Below are 25,541 nucleotides of genomic sequence, written 5' to 3' on the forward strand. Positions count from 1 at the left end.
TGAGGACATGATCCAATAAGGGAAGCAAGACTGAGAAGTTCCACCAGAGAGTCTTATTATGGGGGTTTCACTTCTCTTGTCAATATAACTAAAGGAAATGTAAGAGTTAGTTTAAATGTAAATGATGTATTTTACAGAATTATATAATAATAATAATATAAAATCTCAAGTATCAAGACAATGAAAAGACATGTAATTATATTTAAAAGGTATTAGCATTCCAAGTTGCTGGCTCAATGCAAATTTGATAAAGAAATATTTGACAATTTTGTGCAACAAGAAGTACACCAGGTGTTAATGTAAACCATTTATTTTCATAAAACATCTTAAGACAGAAAATAAGCATAAAATTAACTAAAATTAACAGTTGATGTGAATCATTAGAAAAAGAATGCATGCATTTATAATATAAAATAGTGTATAAAATTAATGAAAGCCGGTTAAACAAATTGACAAATGTATTTTTCAACATTATGACAAACAAAAGTTTTAAATGACAATTAAATAAACAGACAAGAGGAAAATATGACAGCTAAGAAGCATGCACAAACTGAAAAAAACTAAAATCCATAATTTTACAGCCATAACACTTCCAGTAGGCCATTTAAATCCTTACAAAAGTGCTTATTTAAATGACCTCATTGAATATAAATTAATGTAAAAAAAAAAAAATAGTATTGAGTTTTACAATATTTTGGTCATCATGAACTGCTTGGCTCTTTGTTATATGAGATGTATTAGCAACAATAGCCAAACAGTCTTTAGTCTTTGGTATGGTGTAAATATTGAGATAGCCACAAGCCAAACACAAAACATTTCCACATGGTGGTGTAAGCATGGTGATGAATCACGTCACTCCTCCCGGCCGCTCTGCACCATGGAATATTTCTTACAGGGGTTCTTCAGGCAGGCAGGGGGCCATGTGATCGGCCAGCAGAAAGAACAGGGCACTTGGGTCTGGACGTTCCTCTCGAAGAAGTTAAACACAGGGTTCCACCAGGTGTGAGTGAGGTAGTTGTTCGGAGAACACTTTAAAGTCTGGTGAAAACAAGAAAATATTCATTAATATCATACTACAGATATATACAAATAATACAAACAACAGAAAGAACATTTTTATGCATGTTCATGGTTTTATAAAAACAGAAGTGGCAATGTCCAGGATAAAACAACTAATTTACATTTAAAGGATTTAATTTTCATGAAGAAAGCAGTTTGGGTACATTTGGTTGGTTCCATTTTTATGGAAGCTTGTTTCCACCAGAAAATAAAAAAGGTAATTTTTCAGAATTGAGAGTTTATATCTCGCAATTCAGACTATGACTCGCAATTGCAAGTTTATACATCACAATTCAGAGAAAAAAGTCAGAATGGCGAGATATAAACTCGCAAGTTTATATAAACTCACAAATTCACAAGAGTTTTTATTTCTTGAAATTCTGACTTTTTTCTTTGCAATTGTGAGTTTAGATATAAAGTCAGAATTGTGATATGTAAACTCAGAACTGCGAGGTATAAAGTCAGAATTGCGAGATATAAAGTCAGAATTGCGAGATATAAAGTCAGAATTGCAAGAAAAAAGTCAGAATTGCAAGAAAAAAGTCAGAATTGCAAGATATAAACTGAGTATTGCAAGAAAAAAGTCGGAATTGCGAGATATAAAGTCAGAATTGTGGTATGTAAATTCAGAACTGCGAGGTATAAAGTTAGAATTGCGAGATATAAAGTCAGTATTGCAAGAAAAAAGTCGGAATTGCAAGATATAAACTGAGAATTGCAAGAAAAAAGTCGGAATTGCGAGATATAAACTCAGAATTGCAAGAAAAAAGTCAGAATTGCAAGATATAAACTGAGAATTGCAAGAAAAAAGTCGGAATTGCGAGATATAAAGTCAGAATTGCGAGATATAAAGCCAGAATTGCGAGACAAAGTCAGAATTGCAAGAAAAAGTCAGAATTGCGAGATATAAAGTCAGAATTGCAAGAAAAAGTCAGAATTGTGAGATATAAAGTCAGAATTGTGAGATATAAAGTCAGAATTGCGAGATATAAACTGAGAATTGCAAGAAAAAAGTCGGAATTGTGAGATATAAAGTCAGAATTGCAAGAAAAAGTCAGAATTGCGAGATATAAAGTCAGAATTGTGAGATATAAAGTCAGAATTGTGGTATGTAAACTCAGAACTGCGAGGTATAAAGTCAGAATTGCGAGATATAAAGTCAGAATTGCAAGAAAAAAGTCTGAATTGCGAGATATAAAGTCAGAATTGTGAGATATAAAGTCAGAATTGCGAGATATAAAGTCAGAACTGCGAGGTATAAAGTCAGAATTGCAAGAAAAAGTCAGAATTGCGAGATATAAAGTCAGAATTGCAAGAAAAAGTCAGAATTGCGAGATATAAAGTCAGAATTGCGAGATATAAAGTCAGAATTGTGGTATGTAAACTCAGAACTGCGAGGTATAAAGTTAGAATTGCGAGATATAAAGTCAGAATTGCGAGATATAAAGTCAGAATTGTGGTATGTAAACTCAGAACTGCGAGGTATAAAGTTAGAATTGCGAGATATAAAGTCAGAATTGCAAGAAAAAGTCAGAATTGCGAGATATAAAGTCAGAATTGTGAGATATAAAGTCAGAATTGCGAGATATAAAGTCAGAACTGCGAGGTATAAAGTCAGAATTGCAAGAAAAAGTCAGAATTGCGAGATATAAAGTCAGAATTGCAAGAAAAAGTCAGAATTGCGAGATATAAAGTCAGAATTGCGAGATATAAAGTCAGAATTGCGAGATATAAAGTCAGAATTGTGGTATGTAAACTCAGAACTGCGAGGTATAAAGTTAGAATTGCGAGATATAAAGTCAGAATTGCGAGATATAAAGTCAGAATTGTGGTATGTAAACTCAGAACTGCGAGGTATAAAGTTAGAATTGCGAGATATAAAGTCAGAATTGCGAGATATAAAGTCAGTATTGCAAGAAAAAAGTCGGAATTGCAAGATATAAACTGAGAATTGCAAGAAAAAAGTCGGAATTGCGAGATATAAAGTCAGAATTGCAAGAAAAAAGTCAGAATTGCAAGATATAAACTGAGAATTGCAAGAAAAAAGTTGGAATTGCGAGATATAAACTCAGAATTGCAAGAAAAAAGTCAGAATTGCAAGAAAAAAGTTGGAATTGCGAGATATAAAGTCAGAATTGCAAGAAAAAGTCAGAATTGCGAGATATAAAGTCAGAATTGTGGTATGTAAACTCAGAACTGCGAGGTATAAAGTCAGAATTGCAAGAAAAAGTCAGAATTGCGAGATATAAAGTCAGAATTGCAAGAAAAAGTCAGAATTGCGAGATATAAAGTCAGAATTGCGAGATATAAAGTCAGAATTGTGGTATGTAAACTCAGAACTGCGAGGTATAAAGTCAGAATTGCGAGATATAAAGTCAGAATTGCAAGAAAAAAGTCAGAATTGCAAGATATAAACTGAGTATTGCAAGAAAAAAGTTGGAATTGCGAGATATAAAGTCATAATTGCGAGATATAAAGTCAGAATTGCAAGAAAAAGTCAGAATTGCGAGATATAAAGTCAGAATTGTGAGATATAAAGTCAGAATTGTGGTATGTAAACTCAGAACTGCGAGGTATAAAGTCAGAATTGCGAGATATAAAGTCAGAATTGCAAGAAAAAAGTCTGAATTGCGAGATATAAAGTCAGAATTGCAAGAAAAAGTCAGAATTGCGAGATATAAAGTCAGAATTGTGAGATATAAAGTCAGAATTGCGAGATATAAAGTCAGAACTCCGAGGTATAAAGTCAGAATTGCAAGAAAAAGTCAGAATTGCGAGATATAAAGTCAGAATTGCGAGATATAAATTCAGAATTGCGAGATATAAAGTCAGTATTGCAAGAAAAAAGTCGGAATTGCAAGATATAAACTGAGAATTGCAAGAAAAAAGTCGGAATTGCGAGATATAAAGTCAGAATTGTGGTATGTAAACTCAGAACTGCGAGGTATAAAGTTAGAATTGCGAGATATAAAGTCAGAATTGTGAGATATAAAGTCAGAATTGCGAGGTATAAAGTCAGAATTGCAAGAAAAAGTCAGAATTGCGAGATATAAAGTCAGAATTGCAAGAAAAAGTCAGAATTGCGAGATATAAAGTCAGAATTGCGAGATATAAAGTCAGAATTGCGAGATATAGTCAGAATTGTGGTATGTAAACTCAGAACTGCGAGGTATAAAGTTAGAATTGCGAGATATAAAGTCAGAATTGCGAGATATAAAGTCAGTATTGCAAGAAAAAAGTCGGAATTGCAAGATATAAACTGAGAATTGCAAGAAAAAAGTCGGAATTGCGAGATATAAAGTCAGAATTGCAAGAAAAAAGTCAGAATTGCAAGATATAAACTGAGAATTGCAAGAAAAAAGTTGGAATTGCGAGATATAAACTCAGAATTGCAAGAAAAAAGTCAGAATTGCAAGATATAAACTGAGAATTGCAAGAAAAAAGTTGGAATTGCGAGATATAAAGTCAGAATTGTGAGATATAAAGTCAGAATTGTGGTATGTAAACTCAGAACTGCGAGGTATAAAGTCAGAATTGCAAGAAAAAGTCAGAATTGCGAGATATAAAGTCAGAATTGCAAGAAAAAGTCAGAATTGCGAGATATAAAGTCAGAATTGCGAGATATAAAGTCAGAATTGTGGTATGTAAACTCAGAACTGCGAGGTATAAAGTCAGAATTGCGAGATATAAAGTCAGAATTGCAAGAAAAAAGTCAGAATTGCAAGAAAAAAGTCAGAATTGCAAGATATAAACTGAGTATTGCAAGAAAAAAGTCGGAATTGCGAGATAGAAAGTCAGAATTGCGAGATATAAAGTCAGAATTGCAAGAAAAAGTCAGAATTGCGAGATATAAAGTCAGAATTGTGAGATATAAAGTCAGAATTGTAGTATGTAAACTCAGAACTGCGAGGTATAAAGTTAGAATTGCGAGATATAAAGTCAGAATTGCGAGATATAAAGTCAGTATTGCAAGAAAAAAGTCGGAATTGCAAGATATAAACTGAGAATTGCAAGAAAAAAGTCGGAATTGCGAGATATAAAGTCAGAATTGCAAGAAAAAGTCAGAATTGCGAGATATAAAGTCAGAATTGTGAGATATAAAGTCAGAATTGCGAGGTATAAAGTTAGAATTGCGAGATATAAAGTCAGAATTGCGAGATATAAAGTCAGTATTGCAAGAAAAAAGTCGGAATTGCAAGATATAAACTGAGAATTGCAAGAAAAAAGTCGGAATTGCGAGATATAAAGTCAGAATTGCAAGAAAAAAGTTGGAATTGCGAGATATAAAGTCAGAATTGCAAGAAAAAGTCAGAATTGCGAGATATAAAGTCAGAATTGTGGTATGTAAACTCATAACTGCGAGGTATAAAGTCAGAATTGCGAGATATAAAGTCAGAATTGCGAGATATAAAGTCAGAATTGCAAGAAAAAGTCAGAATTGCGAGATATAAAGTCAGAATTGTGAGATATAAAGTCAGAATTGTGGTATGTAAACTCAGAACTGCGAGGTATAAAGTCAGAATTGCAAGAAAAAGTCAGAATTGCGAGATATAAAGTCAGAATTGCAAGAAAAAGTCAGAATTGCGAGATATAAAGTCAGAATTGCGAGATATAAAGTCAGAATTGTGGTATGTAAACTCAGAACTGCGAGGTATAAAGTTGGAATTGCGAGATATAAAGTCAGAATTGCGAGAAAAAAGTTGGAATTGCGAGATATAAAGTCAGAATTGCAAGAAAAAAGTTGGAATTGCGAGATATAAAGTCAGAATTGCGAGATATAAAGTCAGTATTGCAAGAAAAAAGTTGGAATTGCGAGATATAAAGTCAGAATTGCGAGATATAAAGTCAGAATTGCAAGAAAAAAGTCAGAATTGCAAGATATAAAGTCAGAATTGTGAGATATAAAGTCAGAATTGCGAGATATAGTTAGAATTGAGTGATATAAAGTCAGAATTGTGAGATATAAACTGAGAATTGCAAGATATAAAGTCAGAATTGCGAGATATAAAGTCAGAATTGCGAGATATAGTTAGAATTGAGTGATATAAAGTCAGAATTGAATGATATAAAGTCAGAATTGAATGATATAAAGTCAGAATTGTGTATTATAAAGTCAGAATTGTGTATTATAAAGTCAGAATTGCAAGAAAAAAGTCAGAATTGCGAGATATAAAGTCAGAATTGCGAGATATAAAGTCAGAATTGCAAGAAAAAAGTCAGAATTGCGAGTTATAAACTAAGAATTGAAATAAGTCAGAATTGTGAGATATAAACTCATAATTGCAATAAAAAAGGGCGGAATTGTGAGATAAAACCTTCTTTATTCTTCTTTATTTTTTAATTTTGTTGCAGAAAACAAGCTTCCACATATTTTAGATCCAAAGCAAATTAGAATTCCATGAAAATCAACGTTATCATTGAGGACAGAAGCCCTGAAGCAACGTCAGAACACAGGCACCATTGTGGTTGAGATCTCTCCTGTCAGGGATCCAACATGTGACATTTGCATTAGGAGCCCAAAGCCTAAACCTTTAGTTGATGATTCTTCTGGCTAGACAAATATCCTTTCTGATATATGACAGTTTTGATATCATAGGCTACTTTGCCTATAACAGAATGAACAAGTGTGATGTGTTTTGATAGTTTGAAAGGATTTTTTCCTGTGTAAAAGATGTAGATTGGCTTAAATCGAATGTGCTGCACTTTACTATCATCAGGGAGTCATTTCTAAAATGCTCGGCCTAATGGATTTTGAGTCATGTAAACACTTTCAGTAAAAGGCTTAGTGCCATTTTGGTGCCATATGTTTAATGACACCCAGAATCTAAATCACTAATTGAGCTGAGAGCATCCCTTTGGTTTCAGATGTGTGTATTTGTAGTAGACGAGGCTGGAGGTCAAACCTAAGATCAAAGAAATCTACAATATGCAAAACAAAACATATCAAGCTATATATGTGAACGAGAACATATTTTAATTTAAAAAAAAAAAATGACACATTTAGACCCCATGAAATCAAAATGGCCATTTTCGTGACTTTTAGCTTATGTGTCTCAGCTGAGGTTGACCAACCCTTACGAAAAAGAAGTATACTTCAGGTTCAGGTTTATCAAATATACTTAAGTAATGTTCAAGTATTTTTTTAAGTATACTTTAGATAGTAAGCATACTAGTATCAATGTACTAGTAGTAAACTTGTAAGTGTACTATTTTAATACCGCTTGGGACTAAATTGGCCCAATTGAAGTATATTTTAAGTGTACTATAAGTGTAACAGTAGTAAACTTTAAGTACACAACTAGTTAACAGCTCCGTTTCTCATTTGTACTGGATCTGTACTACAAGTATATTAGTAGTTTACTATTTTAATACTAATAGTACATTTTTAGTATATGAAAGTACACTTTGAAATATACTCTCAGTAAACTACTAGTTTAGTGCAAGTATACTTGAAAGTTTTCTTTAAGTGAACATGGCATCACACTTATAGTTTACTTTTTATATATTATTTTTGCACTTTAATTATACTACTATGTTCCTATTTAGGTTCCTATTTAGGTATTATTTTTTATATATTTGAAAATACCTTTAACTGTACTTCTCTTTCCATTTTAAAAACATTTTATTCTCGCTTCATGAATCCTTTTTTTATCAACACTTAAATTTGGGTAAGTTTCATACATTTCATACATCAAATCAGAACGATGATCAAACACAGGTGGTTTAGATCGAGTCCATAAACACCCTCAAATCTTCATAGTCATCATTCAGTAACGTTAGGCAGTTTTGATTTATATACTGTTTAATGTTTGATGATTGCTTTATTTTACATTTGCGTGAGTAATCTTCTATCGCTTGTTTCAGCTTCTTTTGATAGCTCTCCTGCATTTTGATAATTTTCTGTACTCTTTCAGAAAATTAATAACAGCGCCCCCTACTGTATATAGCCTGAAAATTAAAGAGTGAAGTATATTTGAAGTAAATTCCTATGTAAACTAAAAGTGGACTAGCCTACACATAATTAGGATTGATATTGATTATAAATCAATATTTTCTAACAATGTACTTTAATACTATACTTTTATAAATATACTTTTAAGTATACATCGATCGAAAGTCCAAGTATAGGCCAAATATACTTAGACTTTTGTGTCAGTATAAGTCAAGTATACTTAAGTGCAATTTTAAGTATATTTCTCAGAAGTACATTTCTGAGAAATATATAAAAAGTAGACTCAAAGTATACTTTATTATTTTTAGTTTAAAAGTACACTTTTTTTCATAAGGGAAGCTATACACTGCGTTCCAGCTTCAAATACCTGTTTGCTGCTCAACACTGGCTTTTTTTATAGCTGCCCTTTTAATACAATTACATTTTTTGACAGGAACTTTCCTCAATAAGCCTTTATCTGACCGAGTTCTGCTGTGCTCTAAATCACTCACAAATATTATGATAATTTGATAATCTCCATTCAGTTTCACACAATATTAGTTGTTTTCATGCCTTTTGCACAACATTGCACCATTTCATGCTTTTCATCTTCAGAAAGATCTTTCTTCTTCCCCATATTGCATGAGAACTGTGACTTGCTTAATAATGTGGAACAACCTCTAAGTAGGGTTTCCATAGATCTGGCAAATTATTTTGTCTGAGACTGATACCAGTTATCTAAAAAGACATGGATAAATAAACGAACAAACATTTTCTTAGAAAAACTAAAATCTGAATGTTTATTGTACAGAAATCTTACTGATTTGTCTCTTGCATAATAATTTGGAACGCAGTGTACACTACCATTCAAAAGTGTGGTGTGGCATCAATAAGATGTGTCAATAAGATCAAAAGTAACGGTAAAAACATCCATAATGCTTATTTTTAACTTTCTATTAATCAAGAATCTTGAAAAAAATCCACAAAAATATTAAGCAGCAAAACAGGTTTCAACATTGATAATAAGAAGAAATGTTTCTTGAGCAGAATGATTTCTGAAGGATCATGTGACACTGAAGACTGGAGTAATGATGCTGAAAATTCAGCTTTGATCACAGGAATAAATTACATTTTAAAATATATGAAAATTGAAATGAGCAATTCTAAATTGTGATATTTCACAATATTACTGTTTTTGCTGTATTCTCGATCAAATAAATGCAGCCTTGGTGAGCAGAACAGAAATGTATACTCTAGAGCAAAATATTAACAAAAAATATTCCCTTTGATATCATATAACCCACCTGAATTTCCTCTTGTAATAGTAAACGCATAGCAGGAAGACAACCGAAATCCTTATACAATAAAAGCCTCATTTAAGCATTTCTATTATGTTATATTACTGATATATCTACCTGCAGATTAGCCATAGTGTGATACCAGTAGAACAGTCGTGTGGTGATAAAATACGCCACCACCACGTCCACACTGTAGTGTTCATGGGCCACCAGGATACACACAATGCCCACAGCAGCCGTTAACCAGCACAGAAGATGGTACCACCAGAAAGAACGAGGAGAATCTAGAAAGAAAGAAAGGATCAGTAATGAATCATAATGGGTTGCTGTGTGAACACTGAACATGCAAAATGAAAGTGCCTCAAAATCTTCTGACTGGCTAAAAACAGAATCTAAAAATTGGCCTTTAGGTCTGTAATTAGCGAACAGTCATTGTATTTTTGTGTAAAAATAAGTGCCATCTGAGAAAGTGACATACACTCTTTGAGGAAGAGGTAAGTGAGCGTGAGAATGACAGTGTGGCCGCTGTACAGGAAGTCTCCACACAGCAGATGGGAACCGGTGATTGATAATCCTCCACCAGAGAGCAACTGCAGAACACGCTGCAGCTTTGCTTGCGAATCTCCGTAGAGCTGAATGAAAGGGTCGGGGGAATGCAGTAAAGCAAAATTATGAGTGAAGATATTGAATGTTGAAAGATGAGTGGTGTGTTGACATGAATCTTGAAATGAAAAGTCATTCCAAAAACTGATACCATCTGAACCCTTTGTAAAGGCCGCAATATTTGTCTCAGAGGATATTACAGATTTAAGAAGCCAAATGCCTTTTCTTCTCTTAATATCCAGGTATAAGATCCTGAGGGGATCATGAGAAAGAGCTAGTAGAGCTAAAGAGATACTGTTTTAAATTGGCGTTTACCTTTGGGGCACAGACCATGTGCATGCCAGGCACGGGTAGGGTGGTGACGTACATGGTTATGCATCTATACATGTACAATGTGCCCAGAATGAAGAAATATCGTCTTCCTACAATAGCCCTATATGGAACAGAAAAAAAATCATAATTGATTAGATGATTTTATTTTAGTTTTTTTAAATGTAATATTTAGCTGTGTAATTTTTCTGTGCTACTGCATGACTTTCCCACATTAAGAAATGGAATAATTCATAAAATAATTTATATCATATCAGAATTTATATCAGTTGGACCTTAATGGCAGGATGGGGGTAAAAAAGTAAATAATTAATTTTTTTTCATTTTGAAAATTCCAATTAAAAAAAAAAAAAAATAGTGTTGACAATTCATCAAGATCAAAAACAAATATTATTTTTATGGGAATGCTACTTCATAGGAAATTTGGATGTTAATATAAGGAATAAAAATGTTAACATAATCACCAAAATAAATAAATAAATAAACAAACAAACAAACATGATTACATGTAATCTGGAAGTATTTAAGTATTAGATTATATTACATTTTAAATTACTTGTGATCAGATTACAGTTACTTTTCTATTGATTACATAATTACATGTTTTTCTGACAATGTCAGTAAATTATTCAGAATTCATTGATTCTTCTTTTTTGTTTCAGGGGAACCCCTGACATAATATAATATTTAATGCACTTCATGTTGTTAATAACAAAGAATGGAATATATTTTCTTTCTCTTTGTATTTTCATATCAATATGGTACAACATTATCCTATTCAAATCAATGTGATAAACGATTTAGGTTAAAAGTAATCTAAAAAGTAATCAAAAAGAGGTCTGAAAACTATGGAAGAGGATTAGGGCCAAGCAATAATAAAAAAATAAAACCATCTCGAGATTAAATTAAAAAAAAACTCGTTAATTTCGAGAAAAAATTCAAAATAAAATGTTGAGAATAAACTCATTAAATTACGAGAAAAAAGTCGAGAGAAAATGTTGAGAATAAAGTCATTAAATTATGAGAAAAAAGTTGTTAAATTACGAGAACAAATTCGTTAAATTACGACTTTTTTCTCGTAATTTAATGACTTTATTCTCAACATTTTATCTCGACTTTTTTCTCGAAATTTAATGACATTTTTCTCATAATTTAACGAATTTGTTCTCGTAATTTAACAACTTTTTTCTCGTAATTTAATGAGTTTATTCTCAACATTTTATCTCGACTTTTTTCTCGACATTTAACGAGCTTTTTCTCGTAATTTAATGAGTTTATTCTCAACATTTTATCTCGACTTTTTTCTTGAAATTTAACAAATTTTTTCTCGAAATTTAACAACTTTAATCTCGAGATGGTTTTATTTTTTTTATTATTGCTTGGCCCTAATCCTCTTCCGTAGAAAACATTACCTAAAATGAGTAATCTAAATTACATTACTACCTAAAATTTTTGTCATATAATTTGAGATCAGTAACTGACTACAATTTGTAAGTAATCTACCCAGCACTATATACAGTGTGTGTAAATGAACGTCCTATTTTATAACCTTTTTTGTTTTTTTGTGGAAAGTGCTTGGTGATATCTATGAAATTGATTTTCTCAATGCAATATTAATTTTCATAACTGCCCCCAAGACATTGCGTTCACTTTTGATTCTCCCTGCTCTATATCGTCTTCAACATAACCCTAACAAAGCATTAAATGTCAGTCAGTAATCTAATAGAGCAGATCGATAGGGTACAATGTCATCATCAGTATAATGTTGAGTGATGCCTCTTACCTGTATCTGTGAAAGAGCAATTGAATGGACCATATAGACACCAGAACCATTCCATTGACCTCAGTCACTGTAAACGCCCACTGCACACGGTCTATATAGTCAAAGAACTTATCCGGCAGGGGTGGGCTGCTCTCTTTGGGTGGTACTCTCTCATGAACCACAGTGATCATAACCGTGGTCAAAACCAGGTTCAAAACGGCATAAAACAAAGCGATGAACGTCTTCCACCATTCCGATGGTAATCGGTTGCCCTTTCCTTCTGGCACAGAGATTTTGACGTAGTCTCGATGTCTGACCAATCCTTTCCTCAAGCCGTTCCGCTTCGCTTCTTCAGCAGTGTGGCTGTGGACGGGGCACGATGTGCCAGGGGATGGAGCTCCATCTGTTCGCGAGGTGTCTGCGGGGTCCTTGTTTCCTTGGTGGTCTGCCGATGCCATGAGTGCCCACAACTACCCGCTAATGACTGACTTCCTGCCAAGACACTCTCCTGTAAGGCACTGTAGGTTCCTCTCCTCTGCGGTGATAATGAAAGGCCTCTGTTTTTAGCTCTCAAATGATGTGGCTGGAACAGTCTTTTGAAAGAAGAAACATAAGTACATTAAATGTACAAGAAGAACATTAGACATATATGACCGTTAAAAGTACATCTTAACATGTACATTAATAATCAACTATTTTTGACCATGAATATCACAGGCCAAAAACGTAACCTTAAAATTCATCAAAAAATGTATCCACATAAATATTAAGCAGCACAACTGTTTTTACAAAAAGTTAATAATAGCAAGAAGAAAGGTTTCTTGAGCAGCAAATCAGCATATTAGAATGATTTCTGCACTGTAAAAAAATATTTTCATGATTTGTTGTCACAACAATTTTTCTTTTGTCAAATCAACTGATTAATATGGTTCAGATAACATAATATTTTGAGTTTCTGTTAATTAAACCAATCACCTTCATTGGATTAACTCAATTTCAATGAACTCAAAATTTTAAGGCAAGCATGTAACTTACTTTTTAAGTTAAACCAACAATTCTTTTTTACAGTGTGAAGGATCATGTGACACTGAAGACTGGAGTAACTATGCTGAAAATTCAGCTTTGATCACAGGAATAAAATAAAATTCAAATCCTATTTTAAATTGTAATAATATTTCATTATATTACTCTTTACACTGTATTTTTTATTAAATAAATGCAGCTATTTCAAAAACATTAAGAAATCTTACCAGCTCCAAACTTTTGATAGGTATATATAGTAAAAAAAAAACTGAATGCGTGCACACACACACACACACACACACACACACACACACTCAATAAAAAAGTCTGAAGTTTTGGCTAGAAATTTTTCACCTATATACTGTATGAAACATCCTCTGACCCTTTGTTATGCGTTCATTGTAATAAAATAAAGCAAAGCATATTATTTAAAAGCCAACACATCCGACACAACTGCAAACTGCAGTCTAAAGAAAAACCACACAGAAAAAAAAAAGTATCCTTGTTCATCCTTGTTTGAGTCCAGCAGTGACTTCTCAACCCAGAAACAAGAGCATTTCAAGAATGGCCTCTTCTATTTATCCCAAAGCTTTCAGCTCTGAGGACATCTCTTCTCCATCATACCCAAACTGCATCTCAATAACCATCATTACCACAACATACAATATTTACAAACAAAGAGAGCTTCAGGAAAGACGCAGAAAGAATGATGGATTGCACAATCCACTCGACACGAAGGCATCCATTTCCTCCAAATCAATTTAGGCTGAAATATAATTGCATTGGAAATGAGTTCTTCTTACAAATCTGCTCCAAATGGACATTGGATTCTACACAACATTTGATCACTGTACTGCAACAAGAGGAAAACACCCATCATCATATCTAATAACTTTTGTATTATACCAAAAAAAAAAAAAAAACTAAATCACAGATCAAAACAGACTAAGAGTTTTTCCTGGCTATTTTTCTCATTCAAAATCACTTGCCTGTTGTTTCCCGCAGCTCTACATGCAGAACTGAGCGCTATCGGTCCTACACTCCTCCTCTGACAATCTCTCTCAAACTTGCCTTCATCCCTCCACGTTCAGAGGGGCATGTTTTCCCAGTCTCCACCCTGCGCTCTAATGGTGATGCTTGTGGTGGAGACCTGGCAGGGGAAAATCTCTTCCACATGCTCCCAGAGACAGTAAATGGATGGCTTGGCTCTGCGTGTCCCCTGCCCTGCCTCTGTGCTATTTCCAGCCCTGACTCCTGCCTCCAGACCAAGGCTGTATTTTACTCCCAGGGAGCAGCGGTGCCCGGTCGCAAACAAATTGGTAATGATATGGTTCCGAGGCCTGTTGAGCGTCCCCCCTCCCAGCTCGTGCGGAGGTTAAATTCAGCATCAAAGGGAGGGACGGAAAAAACTGAAGAGACCCCGCCTCACACTTAAAGAGATGAGAGAGAAAGGCTTTTCTCCTCGTGTGCTGAGTTGATTATATTATCCCTTTCAGGCACACTCATGCACTTGTGCTTTTGAACTTGCATACTTTACTGAATTTGAATGGCTTGTGTTGTAGGATTCCACACTTGTGTGTGTAGTTTGTATAAAAGCATCTGCTAAATGAATAATGTAAATGCACATTTGAATACTACAGTAACCTACATCCTAAATTCCTGGAATATGTTGTGGATGTGGATTCAAAACCAACATTTAGATATTACCGTTTTAATTTCTAGCCCATGTGTACATTGTAAAAAGTGTTATGAGTTATTTATGAGTTATGTTATGAGTTATTTACAATGCAAAAAAACACTAACACATGTGCAACTGCATTTTTTTTTTTGAAGTTGTGAATAAAACAAAGGTTATTGGAGTAGTTTTTTTTTTATACTACCCTACTTCAAAATTTCATGTTTAATTCAGTGTGTTACTTGCTGTTTCTTTGTAATTATGTGTGAAATTTCTGAGTGAAAATAGTTTCTACATCAAATGTTTTTCATTGCGCCTGTTCTGACCCTTAGCAATGTCTTTAGTTGATGTATTCTAATGTATTCAGTTGATTCAGTTATATTTTAACTTGAATAAAAACATGATGTTGACTTAGCCTAATGAATGTAGAAACAAACTAACTGTCAGTTTCGAAAACTGAGGGAGGTGTGCGTGTAAAGGTTTGGCTGTATAGCGTAAATATAGTGAAAAATAAGCCACAAAAAGAACATTTGAAGTGGTTCTCACTAGTGCTGTCAAGTCGATTCATCGCGATTAATTGAATCTAACATGTATATATATATATACATACATAAATGTGTGTGTATATATATATATATATTTACACTAACATATATTATATATTTACAAACTTTTATGTTAGATGTGATTAATTGTGATTAATCGATTTGACATCAGTACAACTCACTATTTGAAAGGTGTTTACATTAGGCAAAAAAATTGTTTTCAACTTTAAGTATGCTGATATCAGCAGGTTTATGTAGGTCTAGGGTTGGTTTAGCAGACATCATGACCTCTATGGGATGTCCTCACTGATATAGTGAAACCAACATGTGTGTGTGTGTGTGTGTGTGTGTGTGTGTGTGTGTGTGTGTGTGTGTGTGTGTGTGTGTAACCATACAATTTTCAACCATACAATCTTCAGATGTAAATTATGAACTATATACACACCCTTTGAAGGTTTATGGGATGCCTCCTTGGCTGGGCCTAAACCACTGCGCCTCACCCAAGTTAACTGATAGCTGGATAGGAGAGAGAGAGAGAGAGAGAGAGAGAGGATGGTTGCAATAATGATATGAGTATTACGTCCTACGATTTTTGTTACGTCCAGGAGATTTGCAAATATAGATTGTGTTCATTGAATTGGACTATTAACTGAACATTATGCAGAAAAACTAAGTTCCAAAAAATCTGATAATATAATCAAAAAGATTAAATTCCCTTGAGAAATCCCATGAAAGGGATAGTTCACCCAATTCTGTCATCATTTACTCACACTCATGTTGTTCTAAACCTAATTTCTTTCTGAACACAAAGGGAGATGTTCCCAGACTATAGAAGTCACTGGGGCCGTCAACTGTTTGGTTACCCATATTCTTCAAAATATCTTCTTTTATGTTCAGCAGAAGAAAGAAACTCATACAGGTTTGGAACAACTTGAGGGTGAATAAATGACTGAATTTTCATTTTTGGGTGAACTATCTCTTTAGAGGCGAAATTATACCAGAATTCCAGCCGTCCTTTTATACACTCTTTTAAATCTAAAACTCAATCTCAAAGCAATGTCAGCTTCAAATTAGATGTCATAAACGGTCAGGTATAACGTATTAGAGAAGAAACATTACCTTTTTCAGGTTTAGTGGGCATCTCTTTACCTCTAATGTTACAGTGTTTGTTTATCATCTCGCGCGCTCAACGTTTCTCTCTTCACGATCTTTTTCATTTTTAAAGCGAAACTGATTTTAGGAGATCAAAGAAATATGTGTGAAAATGCTGCATTTGGCAAAAAAAAAAAAAAAAAAAAAACGGAATTAATTTTGGTCCATTAAGATTCGTTCAGTGAAAATTAGGTAACCATAGCAACGGTACGTTGCCGTGCACAATACACAAAAAAGGAAATTATTTATTTTTATATCATACAAAAATAGGGAATAAATAGCGAACTAAAGGCGCCAAATGACATTTCGCTTCTGAAAGAGTAAAGCACTTATGGCGCCGCGCATGGCAGCCACAGTGCTTAGCTCTTCAGTGTTTGTTCTGTTTTTGTTAGTTTTTCCTGTTTTCTGTTTTTCAAACACCATCAGTTTTACCAGGGATGAACTGCTGAACATTCGGCAGTTCACACCACACAATCTTTTACCGGATTTCGATTATTCAGACGTTTTGTTGAATGTTGTAGTCGGCGGAGCGGCAGCGCTGTTTAGACGCTTCAGGACGCGCAGACGGGGAAAGCGCGCCGGCGCCCTCGTGAAGCTCAGACAGCGCGGATTAAGAACGCCGCTGCCTAGCATCCATCTGGCGAATCTCCGCTCTCTGCCCAACAAAACGGACGAACTCCTTCTGCTCTCCCGGACAAATAAGGATTTCTCGAACTCGGCTGCTCTGTGCTTCACGGAAACCTGGCTGAACGACGCCATTCCGGACAGCGTGTTATGTCTGCCGGGCTTTCAGCTGTTTAGATCAGATCGCGACGCTGAATCAACGGGGAAATCGCGCGGCGGCGGGACGTGCTTTTACATCAACGAAAGGTGGTGTTCAGATGTAACGGTGTTAAAGAAGATGTGCTGTCCAGATCTTGAAACACTCTTCATTAACTGCAAACCGTTCTATTCGCCGCGGGAGTTTTGCTCGTTCATTCTGGTGAGCGTCTACATTCCTCCGCAAGCGCACGTGAGCTCGGCTTTACAGTTACTCGCTGATATGATCACAGAGAGCGAGCAACAACACCCGGACTCTGTTCTTATCATTCTCGGGGACTTTAATAAAGCGATTCTCTCACGTGAACTGCCCAAATACAGACAGCATGTTACTTGTCCCACCAGAGACAGTAATATACTCGACCATTGTTACACAGCAATAAAGGATGCATATCACTCTGTCCCACGGGCAGCTTTGGGGCTCTCTGATCACTGTCTAGTTCATCTCATACCAACCTACAGGCAGAAACTGAAATCAGCTAAACCTGTAGCAAAGACTGTAAAGAGATGGACCACCGAAACAGAGCGGGCTTTACAAGCCTGTTTCGAATGGACTGATTGGAGTGTTTTTGAAGTTGCTGCCACCGATCTGGACGAGCTCACAGAGACTGTTACATCATATATCAGTTTCTGTGAGGATCTGTGCATTCCTACAAAGACTCATTTATCTTACAACAATGACAAACCCTGGTTCACTGCAAAACTCAGCCAGCTCCGTCAGGCCAAAGAAGATGCTCGCAGAAAAGGGGACAGAGTCTTGTACAAACAGGCCAAATACACACTGGAAAAGGAGATCAGAGTGGCAAAGAGGAATTATTCTGATAAACTTCGGAATCAGTTCTCTTCTAATGACACAGCTTCAGTGTGGAAAGGTCTGAAAGACATTACCAACTACAAGACACCATCCCCCAGCTCTGTGGAGAATCAACGACTGGCAGACGATCTGAATGGGTTTTATTGCAGGTTTGAAAAATCACCATTCACACCTCCATCAACCCCACTCTCCCCCACACCTGCAATTCAGTTCAGTGAAGATGACGTGCGCCAGGTCTTCAGAAAGAACAAGAGAAGAAAGGCACCAGGCCCAGACAGCGTTTCACCAGCCTGTCTGAAAACCTGCGCTGACCAGCTGGCCCCCATCTTCACACAGATCTTCAACAGATCACTGGAGCTGTGCGAAGTCCCCTCATGCTTCAAACGCTCCACCATCATCCCTGTCCCAAAGAAACCCAAAATTACTGGACTAAATGACTACAGACCTGTGGCTCTAACGTCTGTGGCCATGAAGTCATTTGAAAGACTGGTTCTGGCTTTTCTGAAGGACATCACTGGACCCTTACTGGACCCCCTGCAGTTTGCTTACCGAGCAAACAGGTCTGTGGATGATGCAGTCAATATGGGACTGCATTATGTTCTCCAGCATCTGGACAGACCAGGGTCTTATGTGAGGATCCTGTTTGTGGACTTCAGCTCTGCTTTTAACACCATTGTCCCATCACTCCTCCAGCCTAAACTAACTCAGCTCTCCGTGCCCACCTCTGTCTGTCAGTGGATCACCAGCTTCCTGACAGACAGGCAGCAGCTAGTGAGGCTGGGGAAATTCTCATCCAGCACCCTCACCATCAGCACCGGCGCCCCTCAGGGCTGTGTGCTCTCCCCACTGCTCTTCTCCCTCTACACCAACGACTGCACCTCTAAAGACCCCTCTGTCAAGCTCCTGAAGTTTGCGGATGACACCACACTGATCGGCCTCATCCAGGACGGTGACGAGTCTGCTTACAGACTGGAGGTTGAACAGCTGGCTGTCTGGTGCAGTCTTAACAACCTGGAGCTCAACACGCTCAAGACAGTGGAGATGATCGTGGACCTTAGGAAAAACCCACCTGCTCTCCCCCCACTCACCATCATGAACAGCACTGTGACTGCAGTGGAGTCATTCAGGTTCCTGGGCACCACCATCTCCCAGGACCTGAAGTGGGACAACCACATCGAGTCCATTGTGAAAAAGGCCCAGCAGAGGTTGTACTTCCTTCGCCAGCTGAGGAAGTTCAACCTACCACAGGAGCTGCTGAAACAGTTCTACTCTGCCATCATTGAATCCATCCTCTGCACTTCAATTACCGTCTGGTTCAGCTCAGCTACCAAATCTGACCTCAGAAGACTACAGAGGGTAGTCCGGTCTGCTGAGCGAATCATTGGCACAACCCTCCCCACTCTCCAAGAACTGTACTTATCCAGAGTGAGAAAAAGGGCAAAGAAGATCACTCTGGACCCCTCACATCCAGCACACTCCCTCTTTGAACTGTTGCCATCCGGTCGACGCTACAGAGCCCTGAGCACCAGAACGACCAGACACAGGAACAGTTTCTTCCCTCAAGCAATCCATCTCATGAACACTTGACAAACACGGAACACACAACACTATTACATATTATTTACTTAAAACACTTATTTATATCTCAATTTGCACACATAATTGTACATACAATTGTCTATAATATATATTGTCTTTTGCTTTTTTTGCACTTTGTCTATCTTGTAAATTTGTATATTATTATTTTATTCTTTTTATTATGTGTCTTGTCTTGTCGCTGTTACTCTGTTGCACTGTGGAGCTTCTGTCACTAAAACAAATTCCTAGTATGTGTAAACAACATACCTGGCAATAAAGCTCTTTCTGATTCTGATTCTGAAACCAGACAGCAAGGTAACAGAAATCACATGTAAAAACAACAAACGAGTGTTCTGTAGTACTTCCTGCTTCTACAAATTGCGCATTGCTTTAAAAATAATTTTAAAAATAAAGTAAAAAGTCATTCATAGCGTATTCACACACTTCTCGACACACTGTATCGATAATTAAAAAAAAAATGTGCAGCATGCTTTTAACTTTACTTTATAAAGTGACTACAAAACGAACATAAGTCTCCTGACACATCACATAATTGATGACTTGCATCTTTTCCCCTATTTAAAGTGGCATTCACTCACAGTTACGTGATAAAACCTCATTATATATAACGATTTCAAAGTTGTTTTAAGTGTTACTCGTTTTTTTTTTTTTTATGATTATAAACATAAGACAAGTAATGTAATGGAATTTAATTCCCCCATTAACTTCCCAAAGCGGTGGAACTCAAACGCGATTGTCGGTTTATAGTCGGACTATTTTTAATGTGACACAAACAGTTGCACATGTGTTAGTGGTTGTTTTGCTCAATTCAAACACAGTGAGTAGGTTCATTTCATTCTTTCTTCATTTATGTTTCATTTCTTTTTGAACGTTGTGATGTCGTGACGCCACGGAAAACGCAGATAGCAACAACACATAGTGAGTTAAACATTTATTTATGTGCTAACTGAAACGTGTGTGCAGTTATTTATTGCACAAAATATACAATTCATTCTGCATAGGAGGTTTTTAGTTGAGCACGTTATTTTGTTCATAACAGTGCATCTGTCTGTAAAGGTGTTCCAGACAAGTCTATCACTGCCATTATGCTGCTAAAACGTTCATTTGAAATATTTTTAATGAGTCCCTTAATTTCTGTTACAGATTTCAAGCTCTTCATGTGGTCTTCCCTCCACTAGACTGTCAGAATGAAGCAAACCGAGCCACAGACAGACAGAGAGAGCCTCTATCTGGAGGTGTCCAGTGTGAATGGAGCCGTGTCTCTCCCCCTGCACTCCTCTATCGTCCTCTTCCTCCTCTCCTACACAGAGTGCTCATCTTTCCACGTCCACCTGGTCACAGATCAAGCAGGCATCCTGCCGTCCCTGTCAGGGCTGGTGCCCGGGGGTCTCGCTGTTTCTGAGGTGAGGAGGGAAGAGCTGCCAGGGCTGGTTAGGATGTGTCGTCTCCCGGCTGCGCTGGAGCCTGACGTTTGCTTTTGCAGAGCTGGCCTAGCTGTCGTACTGCGACACATCATTCAGAGCACATGCCAGCTGATGCCAGGCCGCAGGGATGTGGCGTCACTCTTGGGCTTCAAGAACACCTGTCTCAAGGCTTGTGCTGAGGTGAGATTGTGATATAAAAACAACTAGAGGACAAGCGCTTTAAATCCCATTGCATAGTCATAAGTATGAACTAACAATGTAGCTGTGGGGTGACAAGCACGTTGACATGTTTTGACAGGCATGATCACTTACATTTTGGAGGTCAACATCACAGACTCACACTTTCAAATATTGATATTTGAGCTCAGTGCTTTCAGATAGTAGCTATAAGGCGTAACAGTGCCAAAACAAGCTTAGGTTGCTCCCCTGATTCTTTTTTTGCTGACTTTAGAGCCTTGGGCTGTCACCGGGACAGGTGTGATGTCTCAAGACACCCGTTTCAGTCATGTCTGTCAGATAGTAGCGACATTTATGGTTTTAAAATGCCTTAAAGCAACTCTCATTTTGAGGAAGCTTTTGTTGTCAGTCAACCTACTATAATACCTCATGGGTCAGATCGGATGTTTGGGATGACAAAAAACTATTAAAATTTACTGCAGTGTTGTTATTCTTAACTAAAACTGTTAAATATTTGGTAGTTGTAATAAAGCTGAAATACAATAAAATATTACATGGAAAAAATGTAAACAAAAATTTGAAAATTGCCTTGCCTTCTCACTAAAACAATTACAAAAATTACACTAAAATTACAAAAAATAAATAAAATGAAAAAACCCCTGAAAATTATATATTTATATATATATATATATATATATATATAATAAGCACTAAAATTACTAAAAGCTGCACTTTTGAAATCCTTAAGATGTTTTTTAAAGAAGTCTCTTATGCTCCCTAAGGCTGCATTTATTTAATCAAAAATACACTAAAAACATTGAAATATTTTTACACTTCAAATCTCTTTTCTCTTTGAATTTATTTTAAAATTTAATTTATTCTTAAGATGCAAAGATGAATTTCAGCATTTACTCCAGTCTTCAGTGTGACATGATCCTCCAGAAATCATTCAAATATCAAGAAATATTTGAAAACCATTTTTGTTGCTTAATATTTTTTGTGGAAACTGGTGAATTTTTTCAGGATTCTTTGATGAATAGAAAATCTTACTTTCACTACCGTTCAAACAGCAAAAACGTTTTTCAACATTAATAATAATAATAATAATAAAAATTAATGAATCCAAACTTCTGTCCAGTTGTGTAAATGTGCAAATAAAAGCTAATTCAAAATATAAATGTATACTATAATAGTATATTAATAATACTACAACACCACTGCTTTACTTAACGTATACCTTATCTGACGATATAAGCACATTTTTCTTATTTTATTGTATCGACCATTATTGAAAATTTAACCATTTTTGCTTGTTTTAAGATCTATATCAATTATCCAGCACTAATTTTATCAGTTATTGACCATAACATGAAAATAATAATCAGCTTTTCAGTATTGGCCACAATTTCAGTATCAGTGCATTCCTACTTTACTTAACTATACAAAACTCTGGACATTTACAAAGGCATGTCACATCAACCATCCAAATAATTCATGGATCATACATCACATTAATCTGTTTTTAAATGATTTCTAACCGTCGTTTGCTCCTCAGGTGAGTCAGTGGACTAGACTGTGTGAGCTGGACATTCCCTCTGCAGTGGAGGAACACTTACGAAACCCTGAAGACCAGATGTGTCGACTTCCTGCTGCGATCCTGAACTTAGAGAAGCGATTAGGGGAACCCGTCAAGGTTCACAATGACGACAAGATACGTCGACAGAAGCTGCAACAGCAGAAGAAGAGTGATTCTCAACTAAAAGGCCCCAGCACAGAGAGAGCGGACCACATGAATGAATCCCATCCGGGAGTTGAGCTCAGTGCTGCTCTGGCGAAGCTCTCTGCGGATGCGGTTCCTTCTCCCTCCACCAGAGAGAGCTCTGACATCAGGAAAGTCAAGAGCACAGACCTGCCAGAGCTGGAGCATGTGTTTGCAGAAGGGCTGTATTTCACTCTCACTGATGTCGTCCTGCTACCCTGCATCCATCAATACCTGGTAAAACAAACAATCGAAAGCAGTTTTTATCTCGTTATGTGTAAATCACTATTCCTCACAAATAGAGCCGTTCATTCATTTGGTTTGGCAATAGGGTAGACCATTGAGGCTCAAAGGTGCTTTCATGTTATATCAAACACAAAAGTCTCTGGTGCCTCTTTGACTTCTCCTACTTCAAGGTGATTCTCTCAGTCCTGCATTAAATAAGGCCAGTAGTTTCTATTTCAATTGAAATGGATCAGTGTTGCGTGGGACTGTGAATTAGATTCATTGCAGTGTGATGTCCCTGAACTCTTTTACTCTCTGAGCTTGACACAGTCTGACGCCAGTATTTGTTAGGCTATTACTCATCGGTGGCATTTGGCTTATAAATGCCCGTTCACAACATGAATGATATACACTCTTAAAAATAAAGGTTCTTTATTGGCATCGATGATTCCACTTAGAACCTTTAACATCCACGGAGCCTTAATAGTGGAAGGTTTTTACGATTATTAAAATGTTCTTTACACTAAGAAACATTTTTTTTATTTTAAGAACTTTTCACTGAAAGGTTCTTTGGGGAACCAAAATTTTTTCTTCTATATCAGGGGTGTCCAATCCTGCTCCTGGAGAGCCACTGTCCTGCAAAGTTTAGCTCCAATCTTAATTGAACACACATTAATCCACTAATCAAGGTCTTACCTGACATACTACAAACCTCCAGACAGGTGTGTTGAGGCAAGTTGGAGCTATAGTCTGCTGGACACTGGACACCCCTGATCTATGGCATTGATGTATTAAATAAACTGAACGTTAGCATCTGTTGGTGTGGACACTAATAAAATAAAGCGTTAGATGACATTACTGCAGATACGTTGTATGCCGCATTAAAGGGTTAGTTCACCCAAAAATGAAAATTCTGTCATTATTTAATCACCCTCATGGATATGGCATTAAATCATAAATAAATAATCACCCTCATGTCGTTCCACACCCGTAAGACCTTCGTTCATCTTCGCAACACAAATGAAGATATTGAGTGCAACAGTTCCGGAGGTAGAAATCCTATACGTTTTCTCTTGATTTGATTTTTAAATCTTTAAAGACAGACCTACTCTGAGCTACAAGATTGTTGATCGATGGTATATGCTTTTGTTGAAGTCGTCAGTCCACATTAGTTCAACTTATTTTTTTAAATCATGTTTGACAATGGAATTTCTGGTGAAAAATTACATTACCTATGATTCTGCAAATAAATCTCCACCAATCAGAGAATCAAAATGAGCAAATCGTGGATGAAGCACTGCGAATGACCGTCTCAAACTATTTTAATATTTATAATAATAATATTAAAGGTGCCCTCGAATGAAAAATTGAATTTATCTTGGCATAGTTAAATAACAAGAGTTCAGGACATGGAAATGACATACAGTGAGTCTCAAACTCCATTGTTCCTCCTTCTTATATAAATCTCATTTGTTTAAAAGACCTCCGAAGAACAGGCGAATCTCAACATAACACCGACTGTTACGTAACAGTCGGGGTGTACGCCCCAATATTTGCATATGCCAGCCCACGTTTCCAACATTATAAAAGGCATTAGACAAGGGCAGAACGTCTGGATGTGCACAGCTGAATCATCAGACTAGGTAAGCAAGCAAGAACAATAGCGAAAAATGGCAGATGGAGCAATAATAACTGACATGATCCATGATAACATGATATTTTTAGTGATATTTGTAAATTGTTTTTATAAATGTTTCATTAGCATGTTGCTAATGTACTGTTAAATGTGGTTAAAGTTACCATCGTTTATTACTGTATTCACGGAGACAAGAGAGCCGTCGCTATTTTCATTTTTAAACACTTGCAGTCTGTATAATTCATAAACACAACTTCATTCTTTGTAAATCTCTCCAACCGTGTAGCATTAGCCGTTAGCCACGGAGCACTATCAAACTCATTCAGAATCAGAAGTAAACAATATAACAGTATACAATACTCACATAATCCGCCGCATGCATGACGAACACTTTGTAAAGATCCATTTTGAGGGTTATATTAGCTGTGTGAACTTTGTTAAGGCACTGTTCAAGGCAAGCGCGAGCTCTGTGGGCGGAGAGCACGGGATTTAAAGGGGCCGCAGCATAAAATCGGCGTGTTTATAATGATGCCCCAAAATAGGCAGTTAAAAAAATTAATAAAAAAAAATCTATGGGGTATTTTGAGCTGAAACTTCACAGACACATTCAGGGGACACCTTAGACTTATATTACATCTTTTAAAAACATAATCTAGGGCACCTTTAAATGTTTCTATTAATTTATATATGATACTTTTTTATTCATGGCA

General features: G+C 36.2%; 2 protein-coding genes across 8 annotated transcripts in view; one reads left to right on the forward strand and one right to left on the reverse strand.

The window, feature by feature from the left end:
* Window positions 1–303: 303 nt before the first annotated feature.
* On the reverse strand, window positions 304–20,114 carry sgms2a (sphingomyelin synthase 2a). 4 transcript variants are annotated; one of them, XM_048196289.1, is made up of 7 exons: window positions 19,857–19,875; window positions 15,672–15,742; window positions 12,005–12,576; window positions 10,207–10,324; window positions 9,767–9,920; window positions 9,406–9,572; window positions 304–1,038 (listed from the first exon to the last, which is right to left on the reverse strand). In XM_048196289.1, the coding sequence occupies exons 3-7, from the start codon at window positions 12,439–12,441 to the stop codon at window positions 853–855; spliced, it is 1,062 nt and encodes a 353-aa protein (XP_048052246.1). In that variant the 5' UTR covers window positions 12,442–12,576; window positions 15,672–15,742; window positions 19,857–19,875; the 3' UTR covers window positions 304–852. The 4 variants fall into 4 exon arrangements, with proteins under 4 accessions (XP_048052246.1, XP_048052245.1, XP_048052247.1 ...); XM_048196288.1 differs by lacking the exon at window positions 19,857–19,875 and adding an exon at window positions 16,346–16,477; XM_048196290.1 differs by lacking the exon at window positions 15,672–15,742 and having other exon boundaries at window positions 19,857–20,114.
* A 159-nt stretch (window positions 20,115–20,273) lies between these two features.
* gstcd (glutathione S-transferase, C-terminal domain containing) overlaps window positions 20,274–25,541 on the forward strand; it is a 60,056-nt gene continuing 54,788 nt past the window's right edge. The window contains exons 1-3 of one of the 4 annotated variants that reach the window (XM_048196279.1): window positions 20,274–20,427; window positions 20,754–21,214; window positions 22,767–23,207. In XM_048196279.1, the coding sequence (XP_048052236.1) occupies window positions 20,798–21,214; window positions 22,767–23,207 (858 nt within the window). In that variant the 5' untranslated portion in view covers window positions 20,274–20,427; window positions 20,754–20,797. Of the gene's footprint in view, window positions 20,529–20,753; window positions 21,215–22,766; window positions 23,208–25,541 lie in introns of all 4 variants that reach the window. The other 3 variants (XM_048196282.1, XM_048196281.1, XM_048196280.1) reach the window with 3 other exon arrangements.

The sequence above is a fragment of the Megalobrama amblycephala genome, linkage group LG7 (genome assembly GCF_018812025.1).
Source record: "Megalobrama amblycephala isolate DHTTF-2021 linkage group LG7, ASM1881202v1, whole genome shotgun sequence".
NCBI lineage: Eukaryota > Metazoa > Chordata > Actinopteri > Cypriniformes > Xenocyprididae > Megalobrama > Megalobrama amblycephala.

What these genes read in the sequence shown, in the direction of transcription:
- sgms2a (XM_048196290.1), bottom strand. Translation starts at nt 12,441, where the DNA reads ATGGCATCGGCAGACCACCAAGGAAACAAGGACCCCGCAGACACCTCG. An exon ending in TTGCTCTTTCACAGATACAG is followed by an intron (nt 10,325 to 12,004) that starts GTAAGAGGCATC and finishes TGTTCCATATAG; the next exon opens with GGCTATTGTAGGAAGACGAT. An exon ending in TTACCTCTTCCTCAAAGAGT is followed by an intron (nt 9,573 to 9,766) that starts GTATGTCACTTT and finishes CTTTCTTTCTAG; the next exon opens with ATTCTCCTCGTTCTTTCTGG.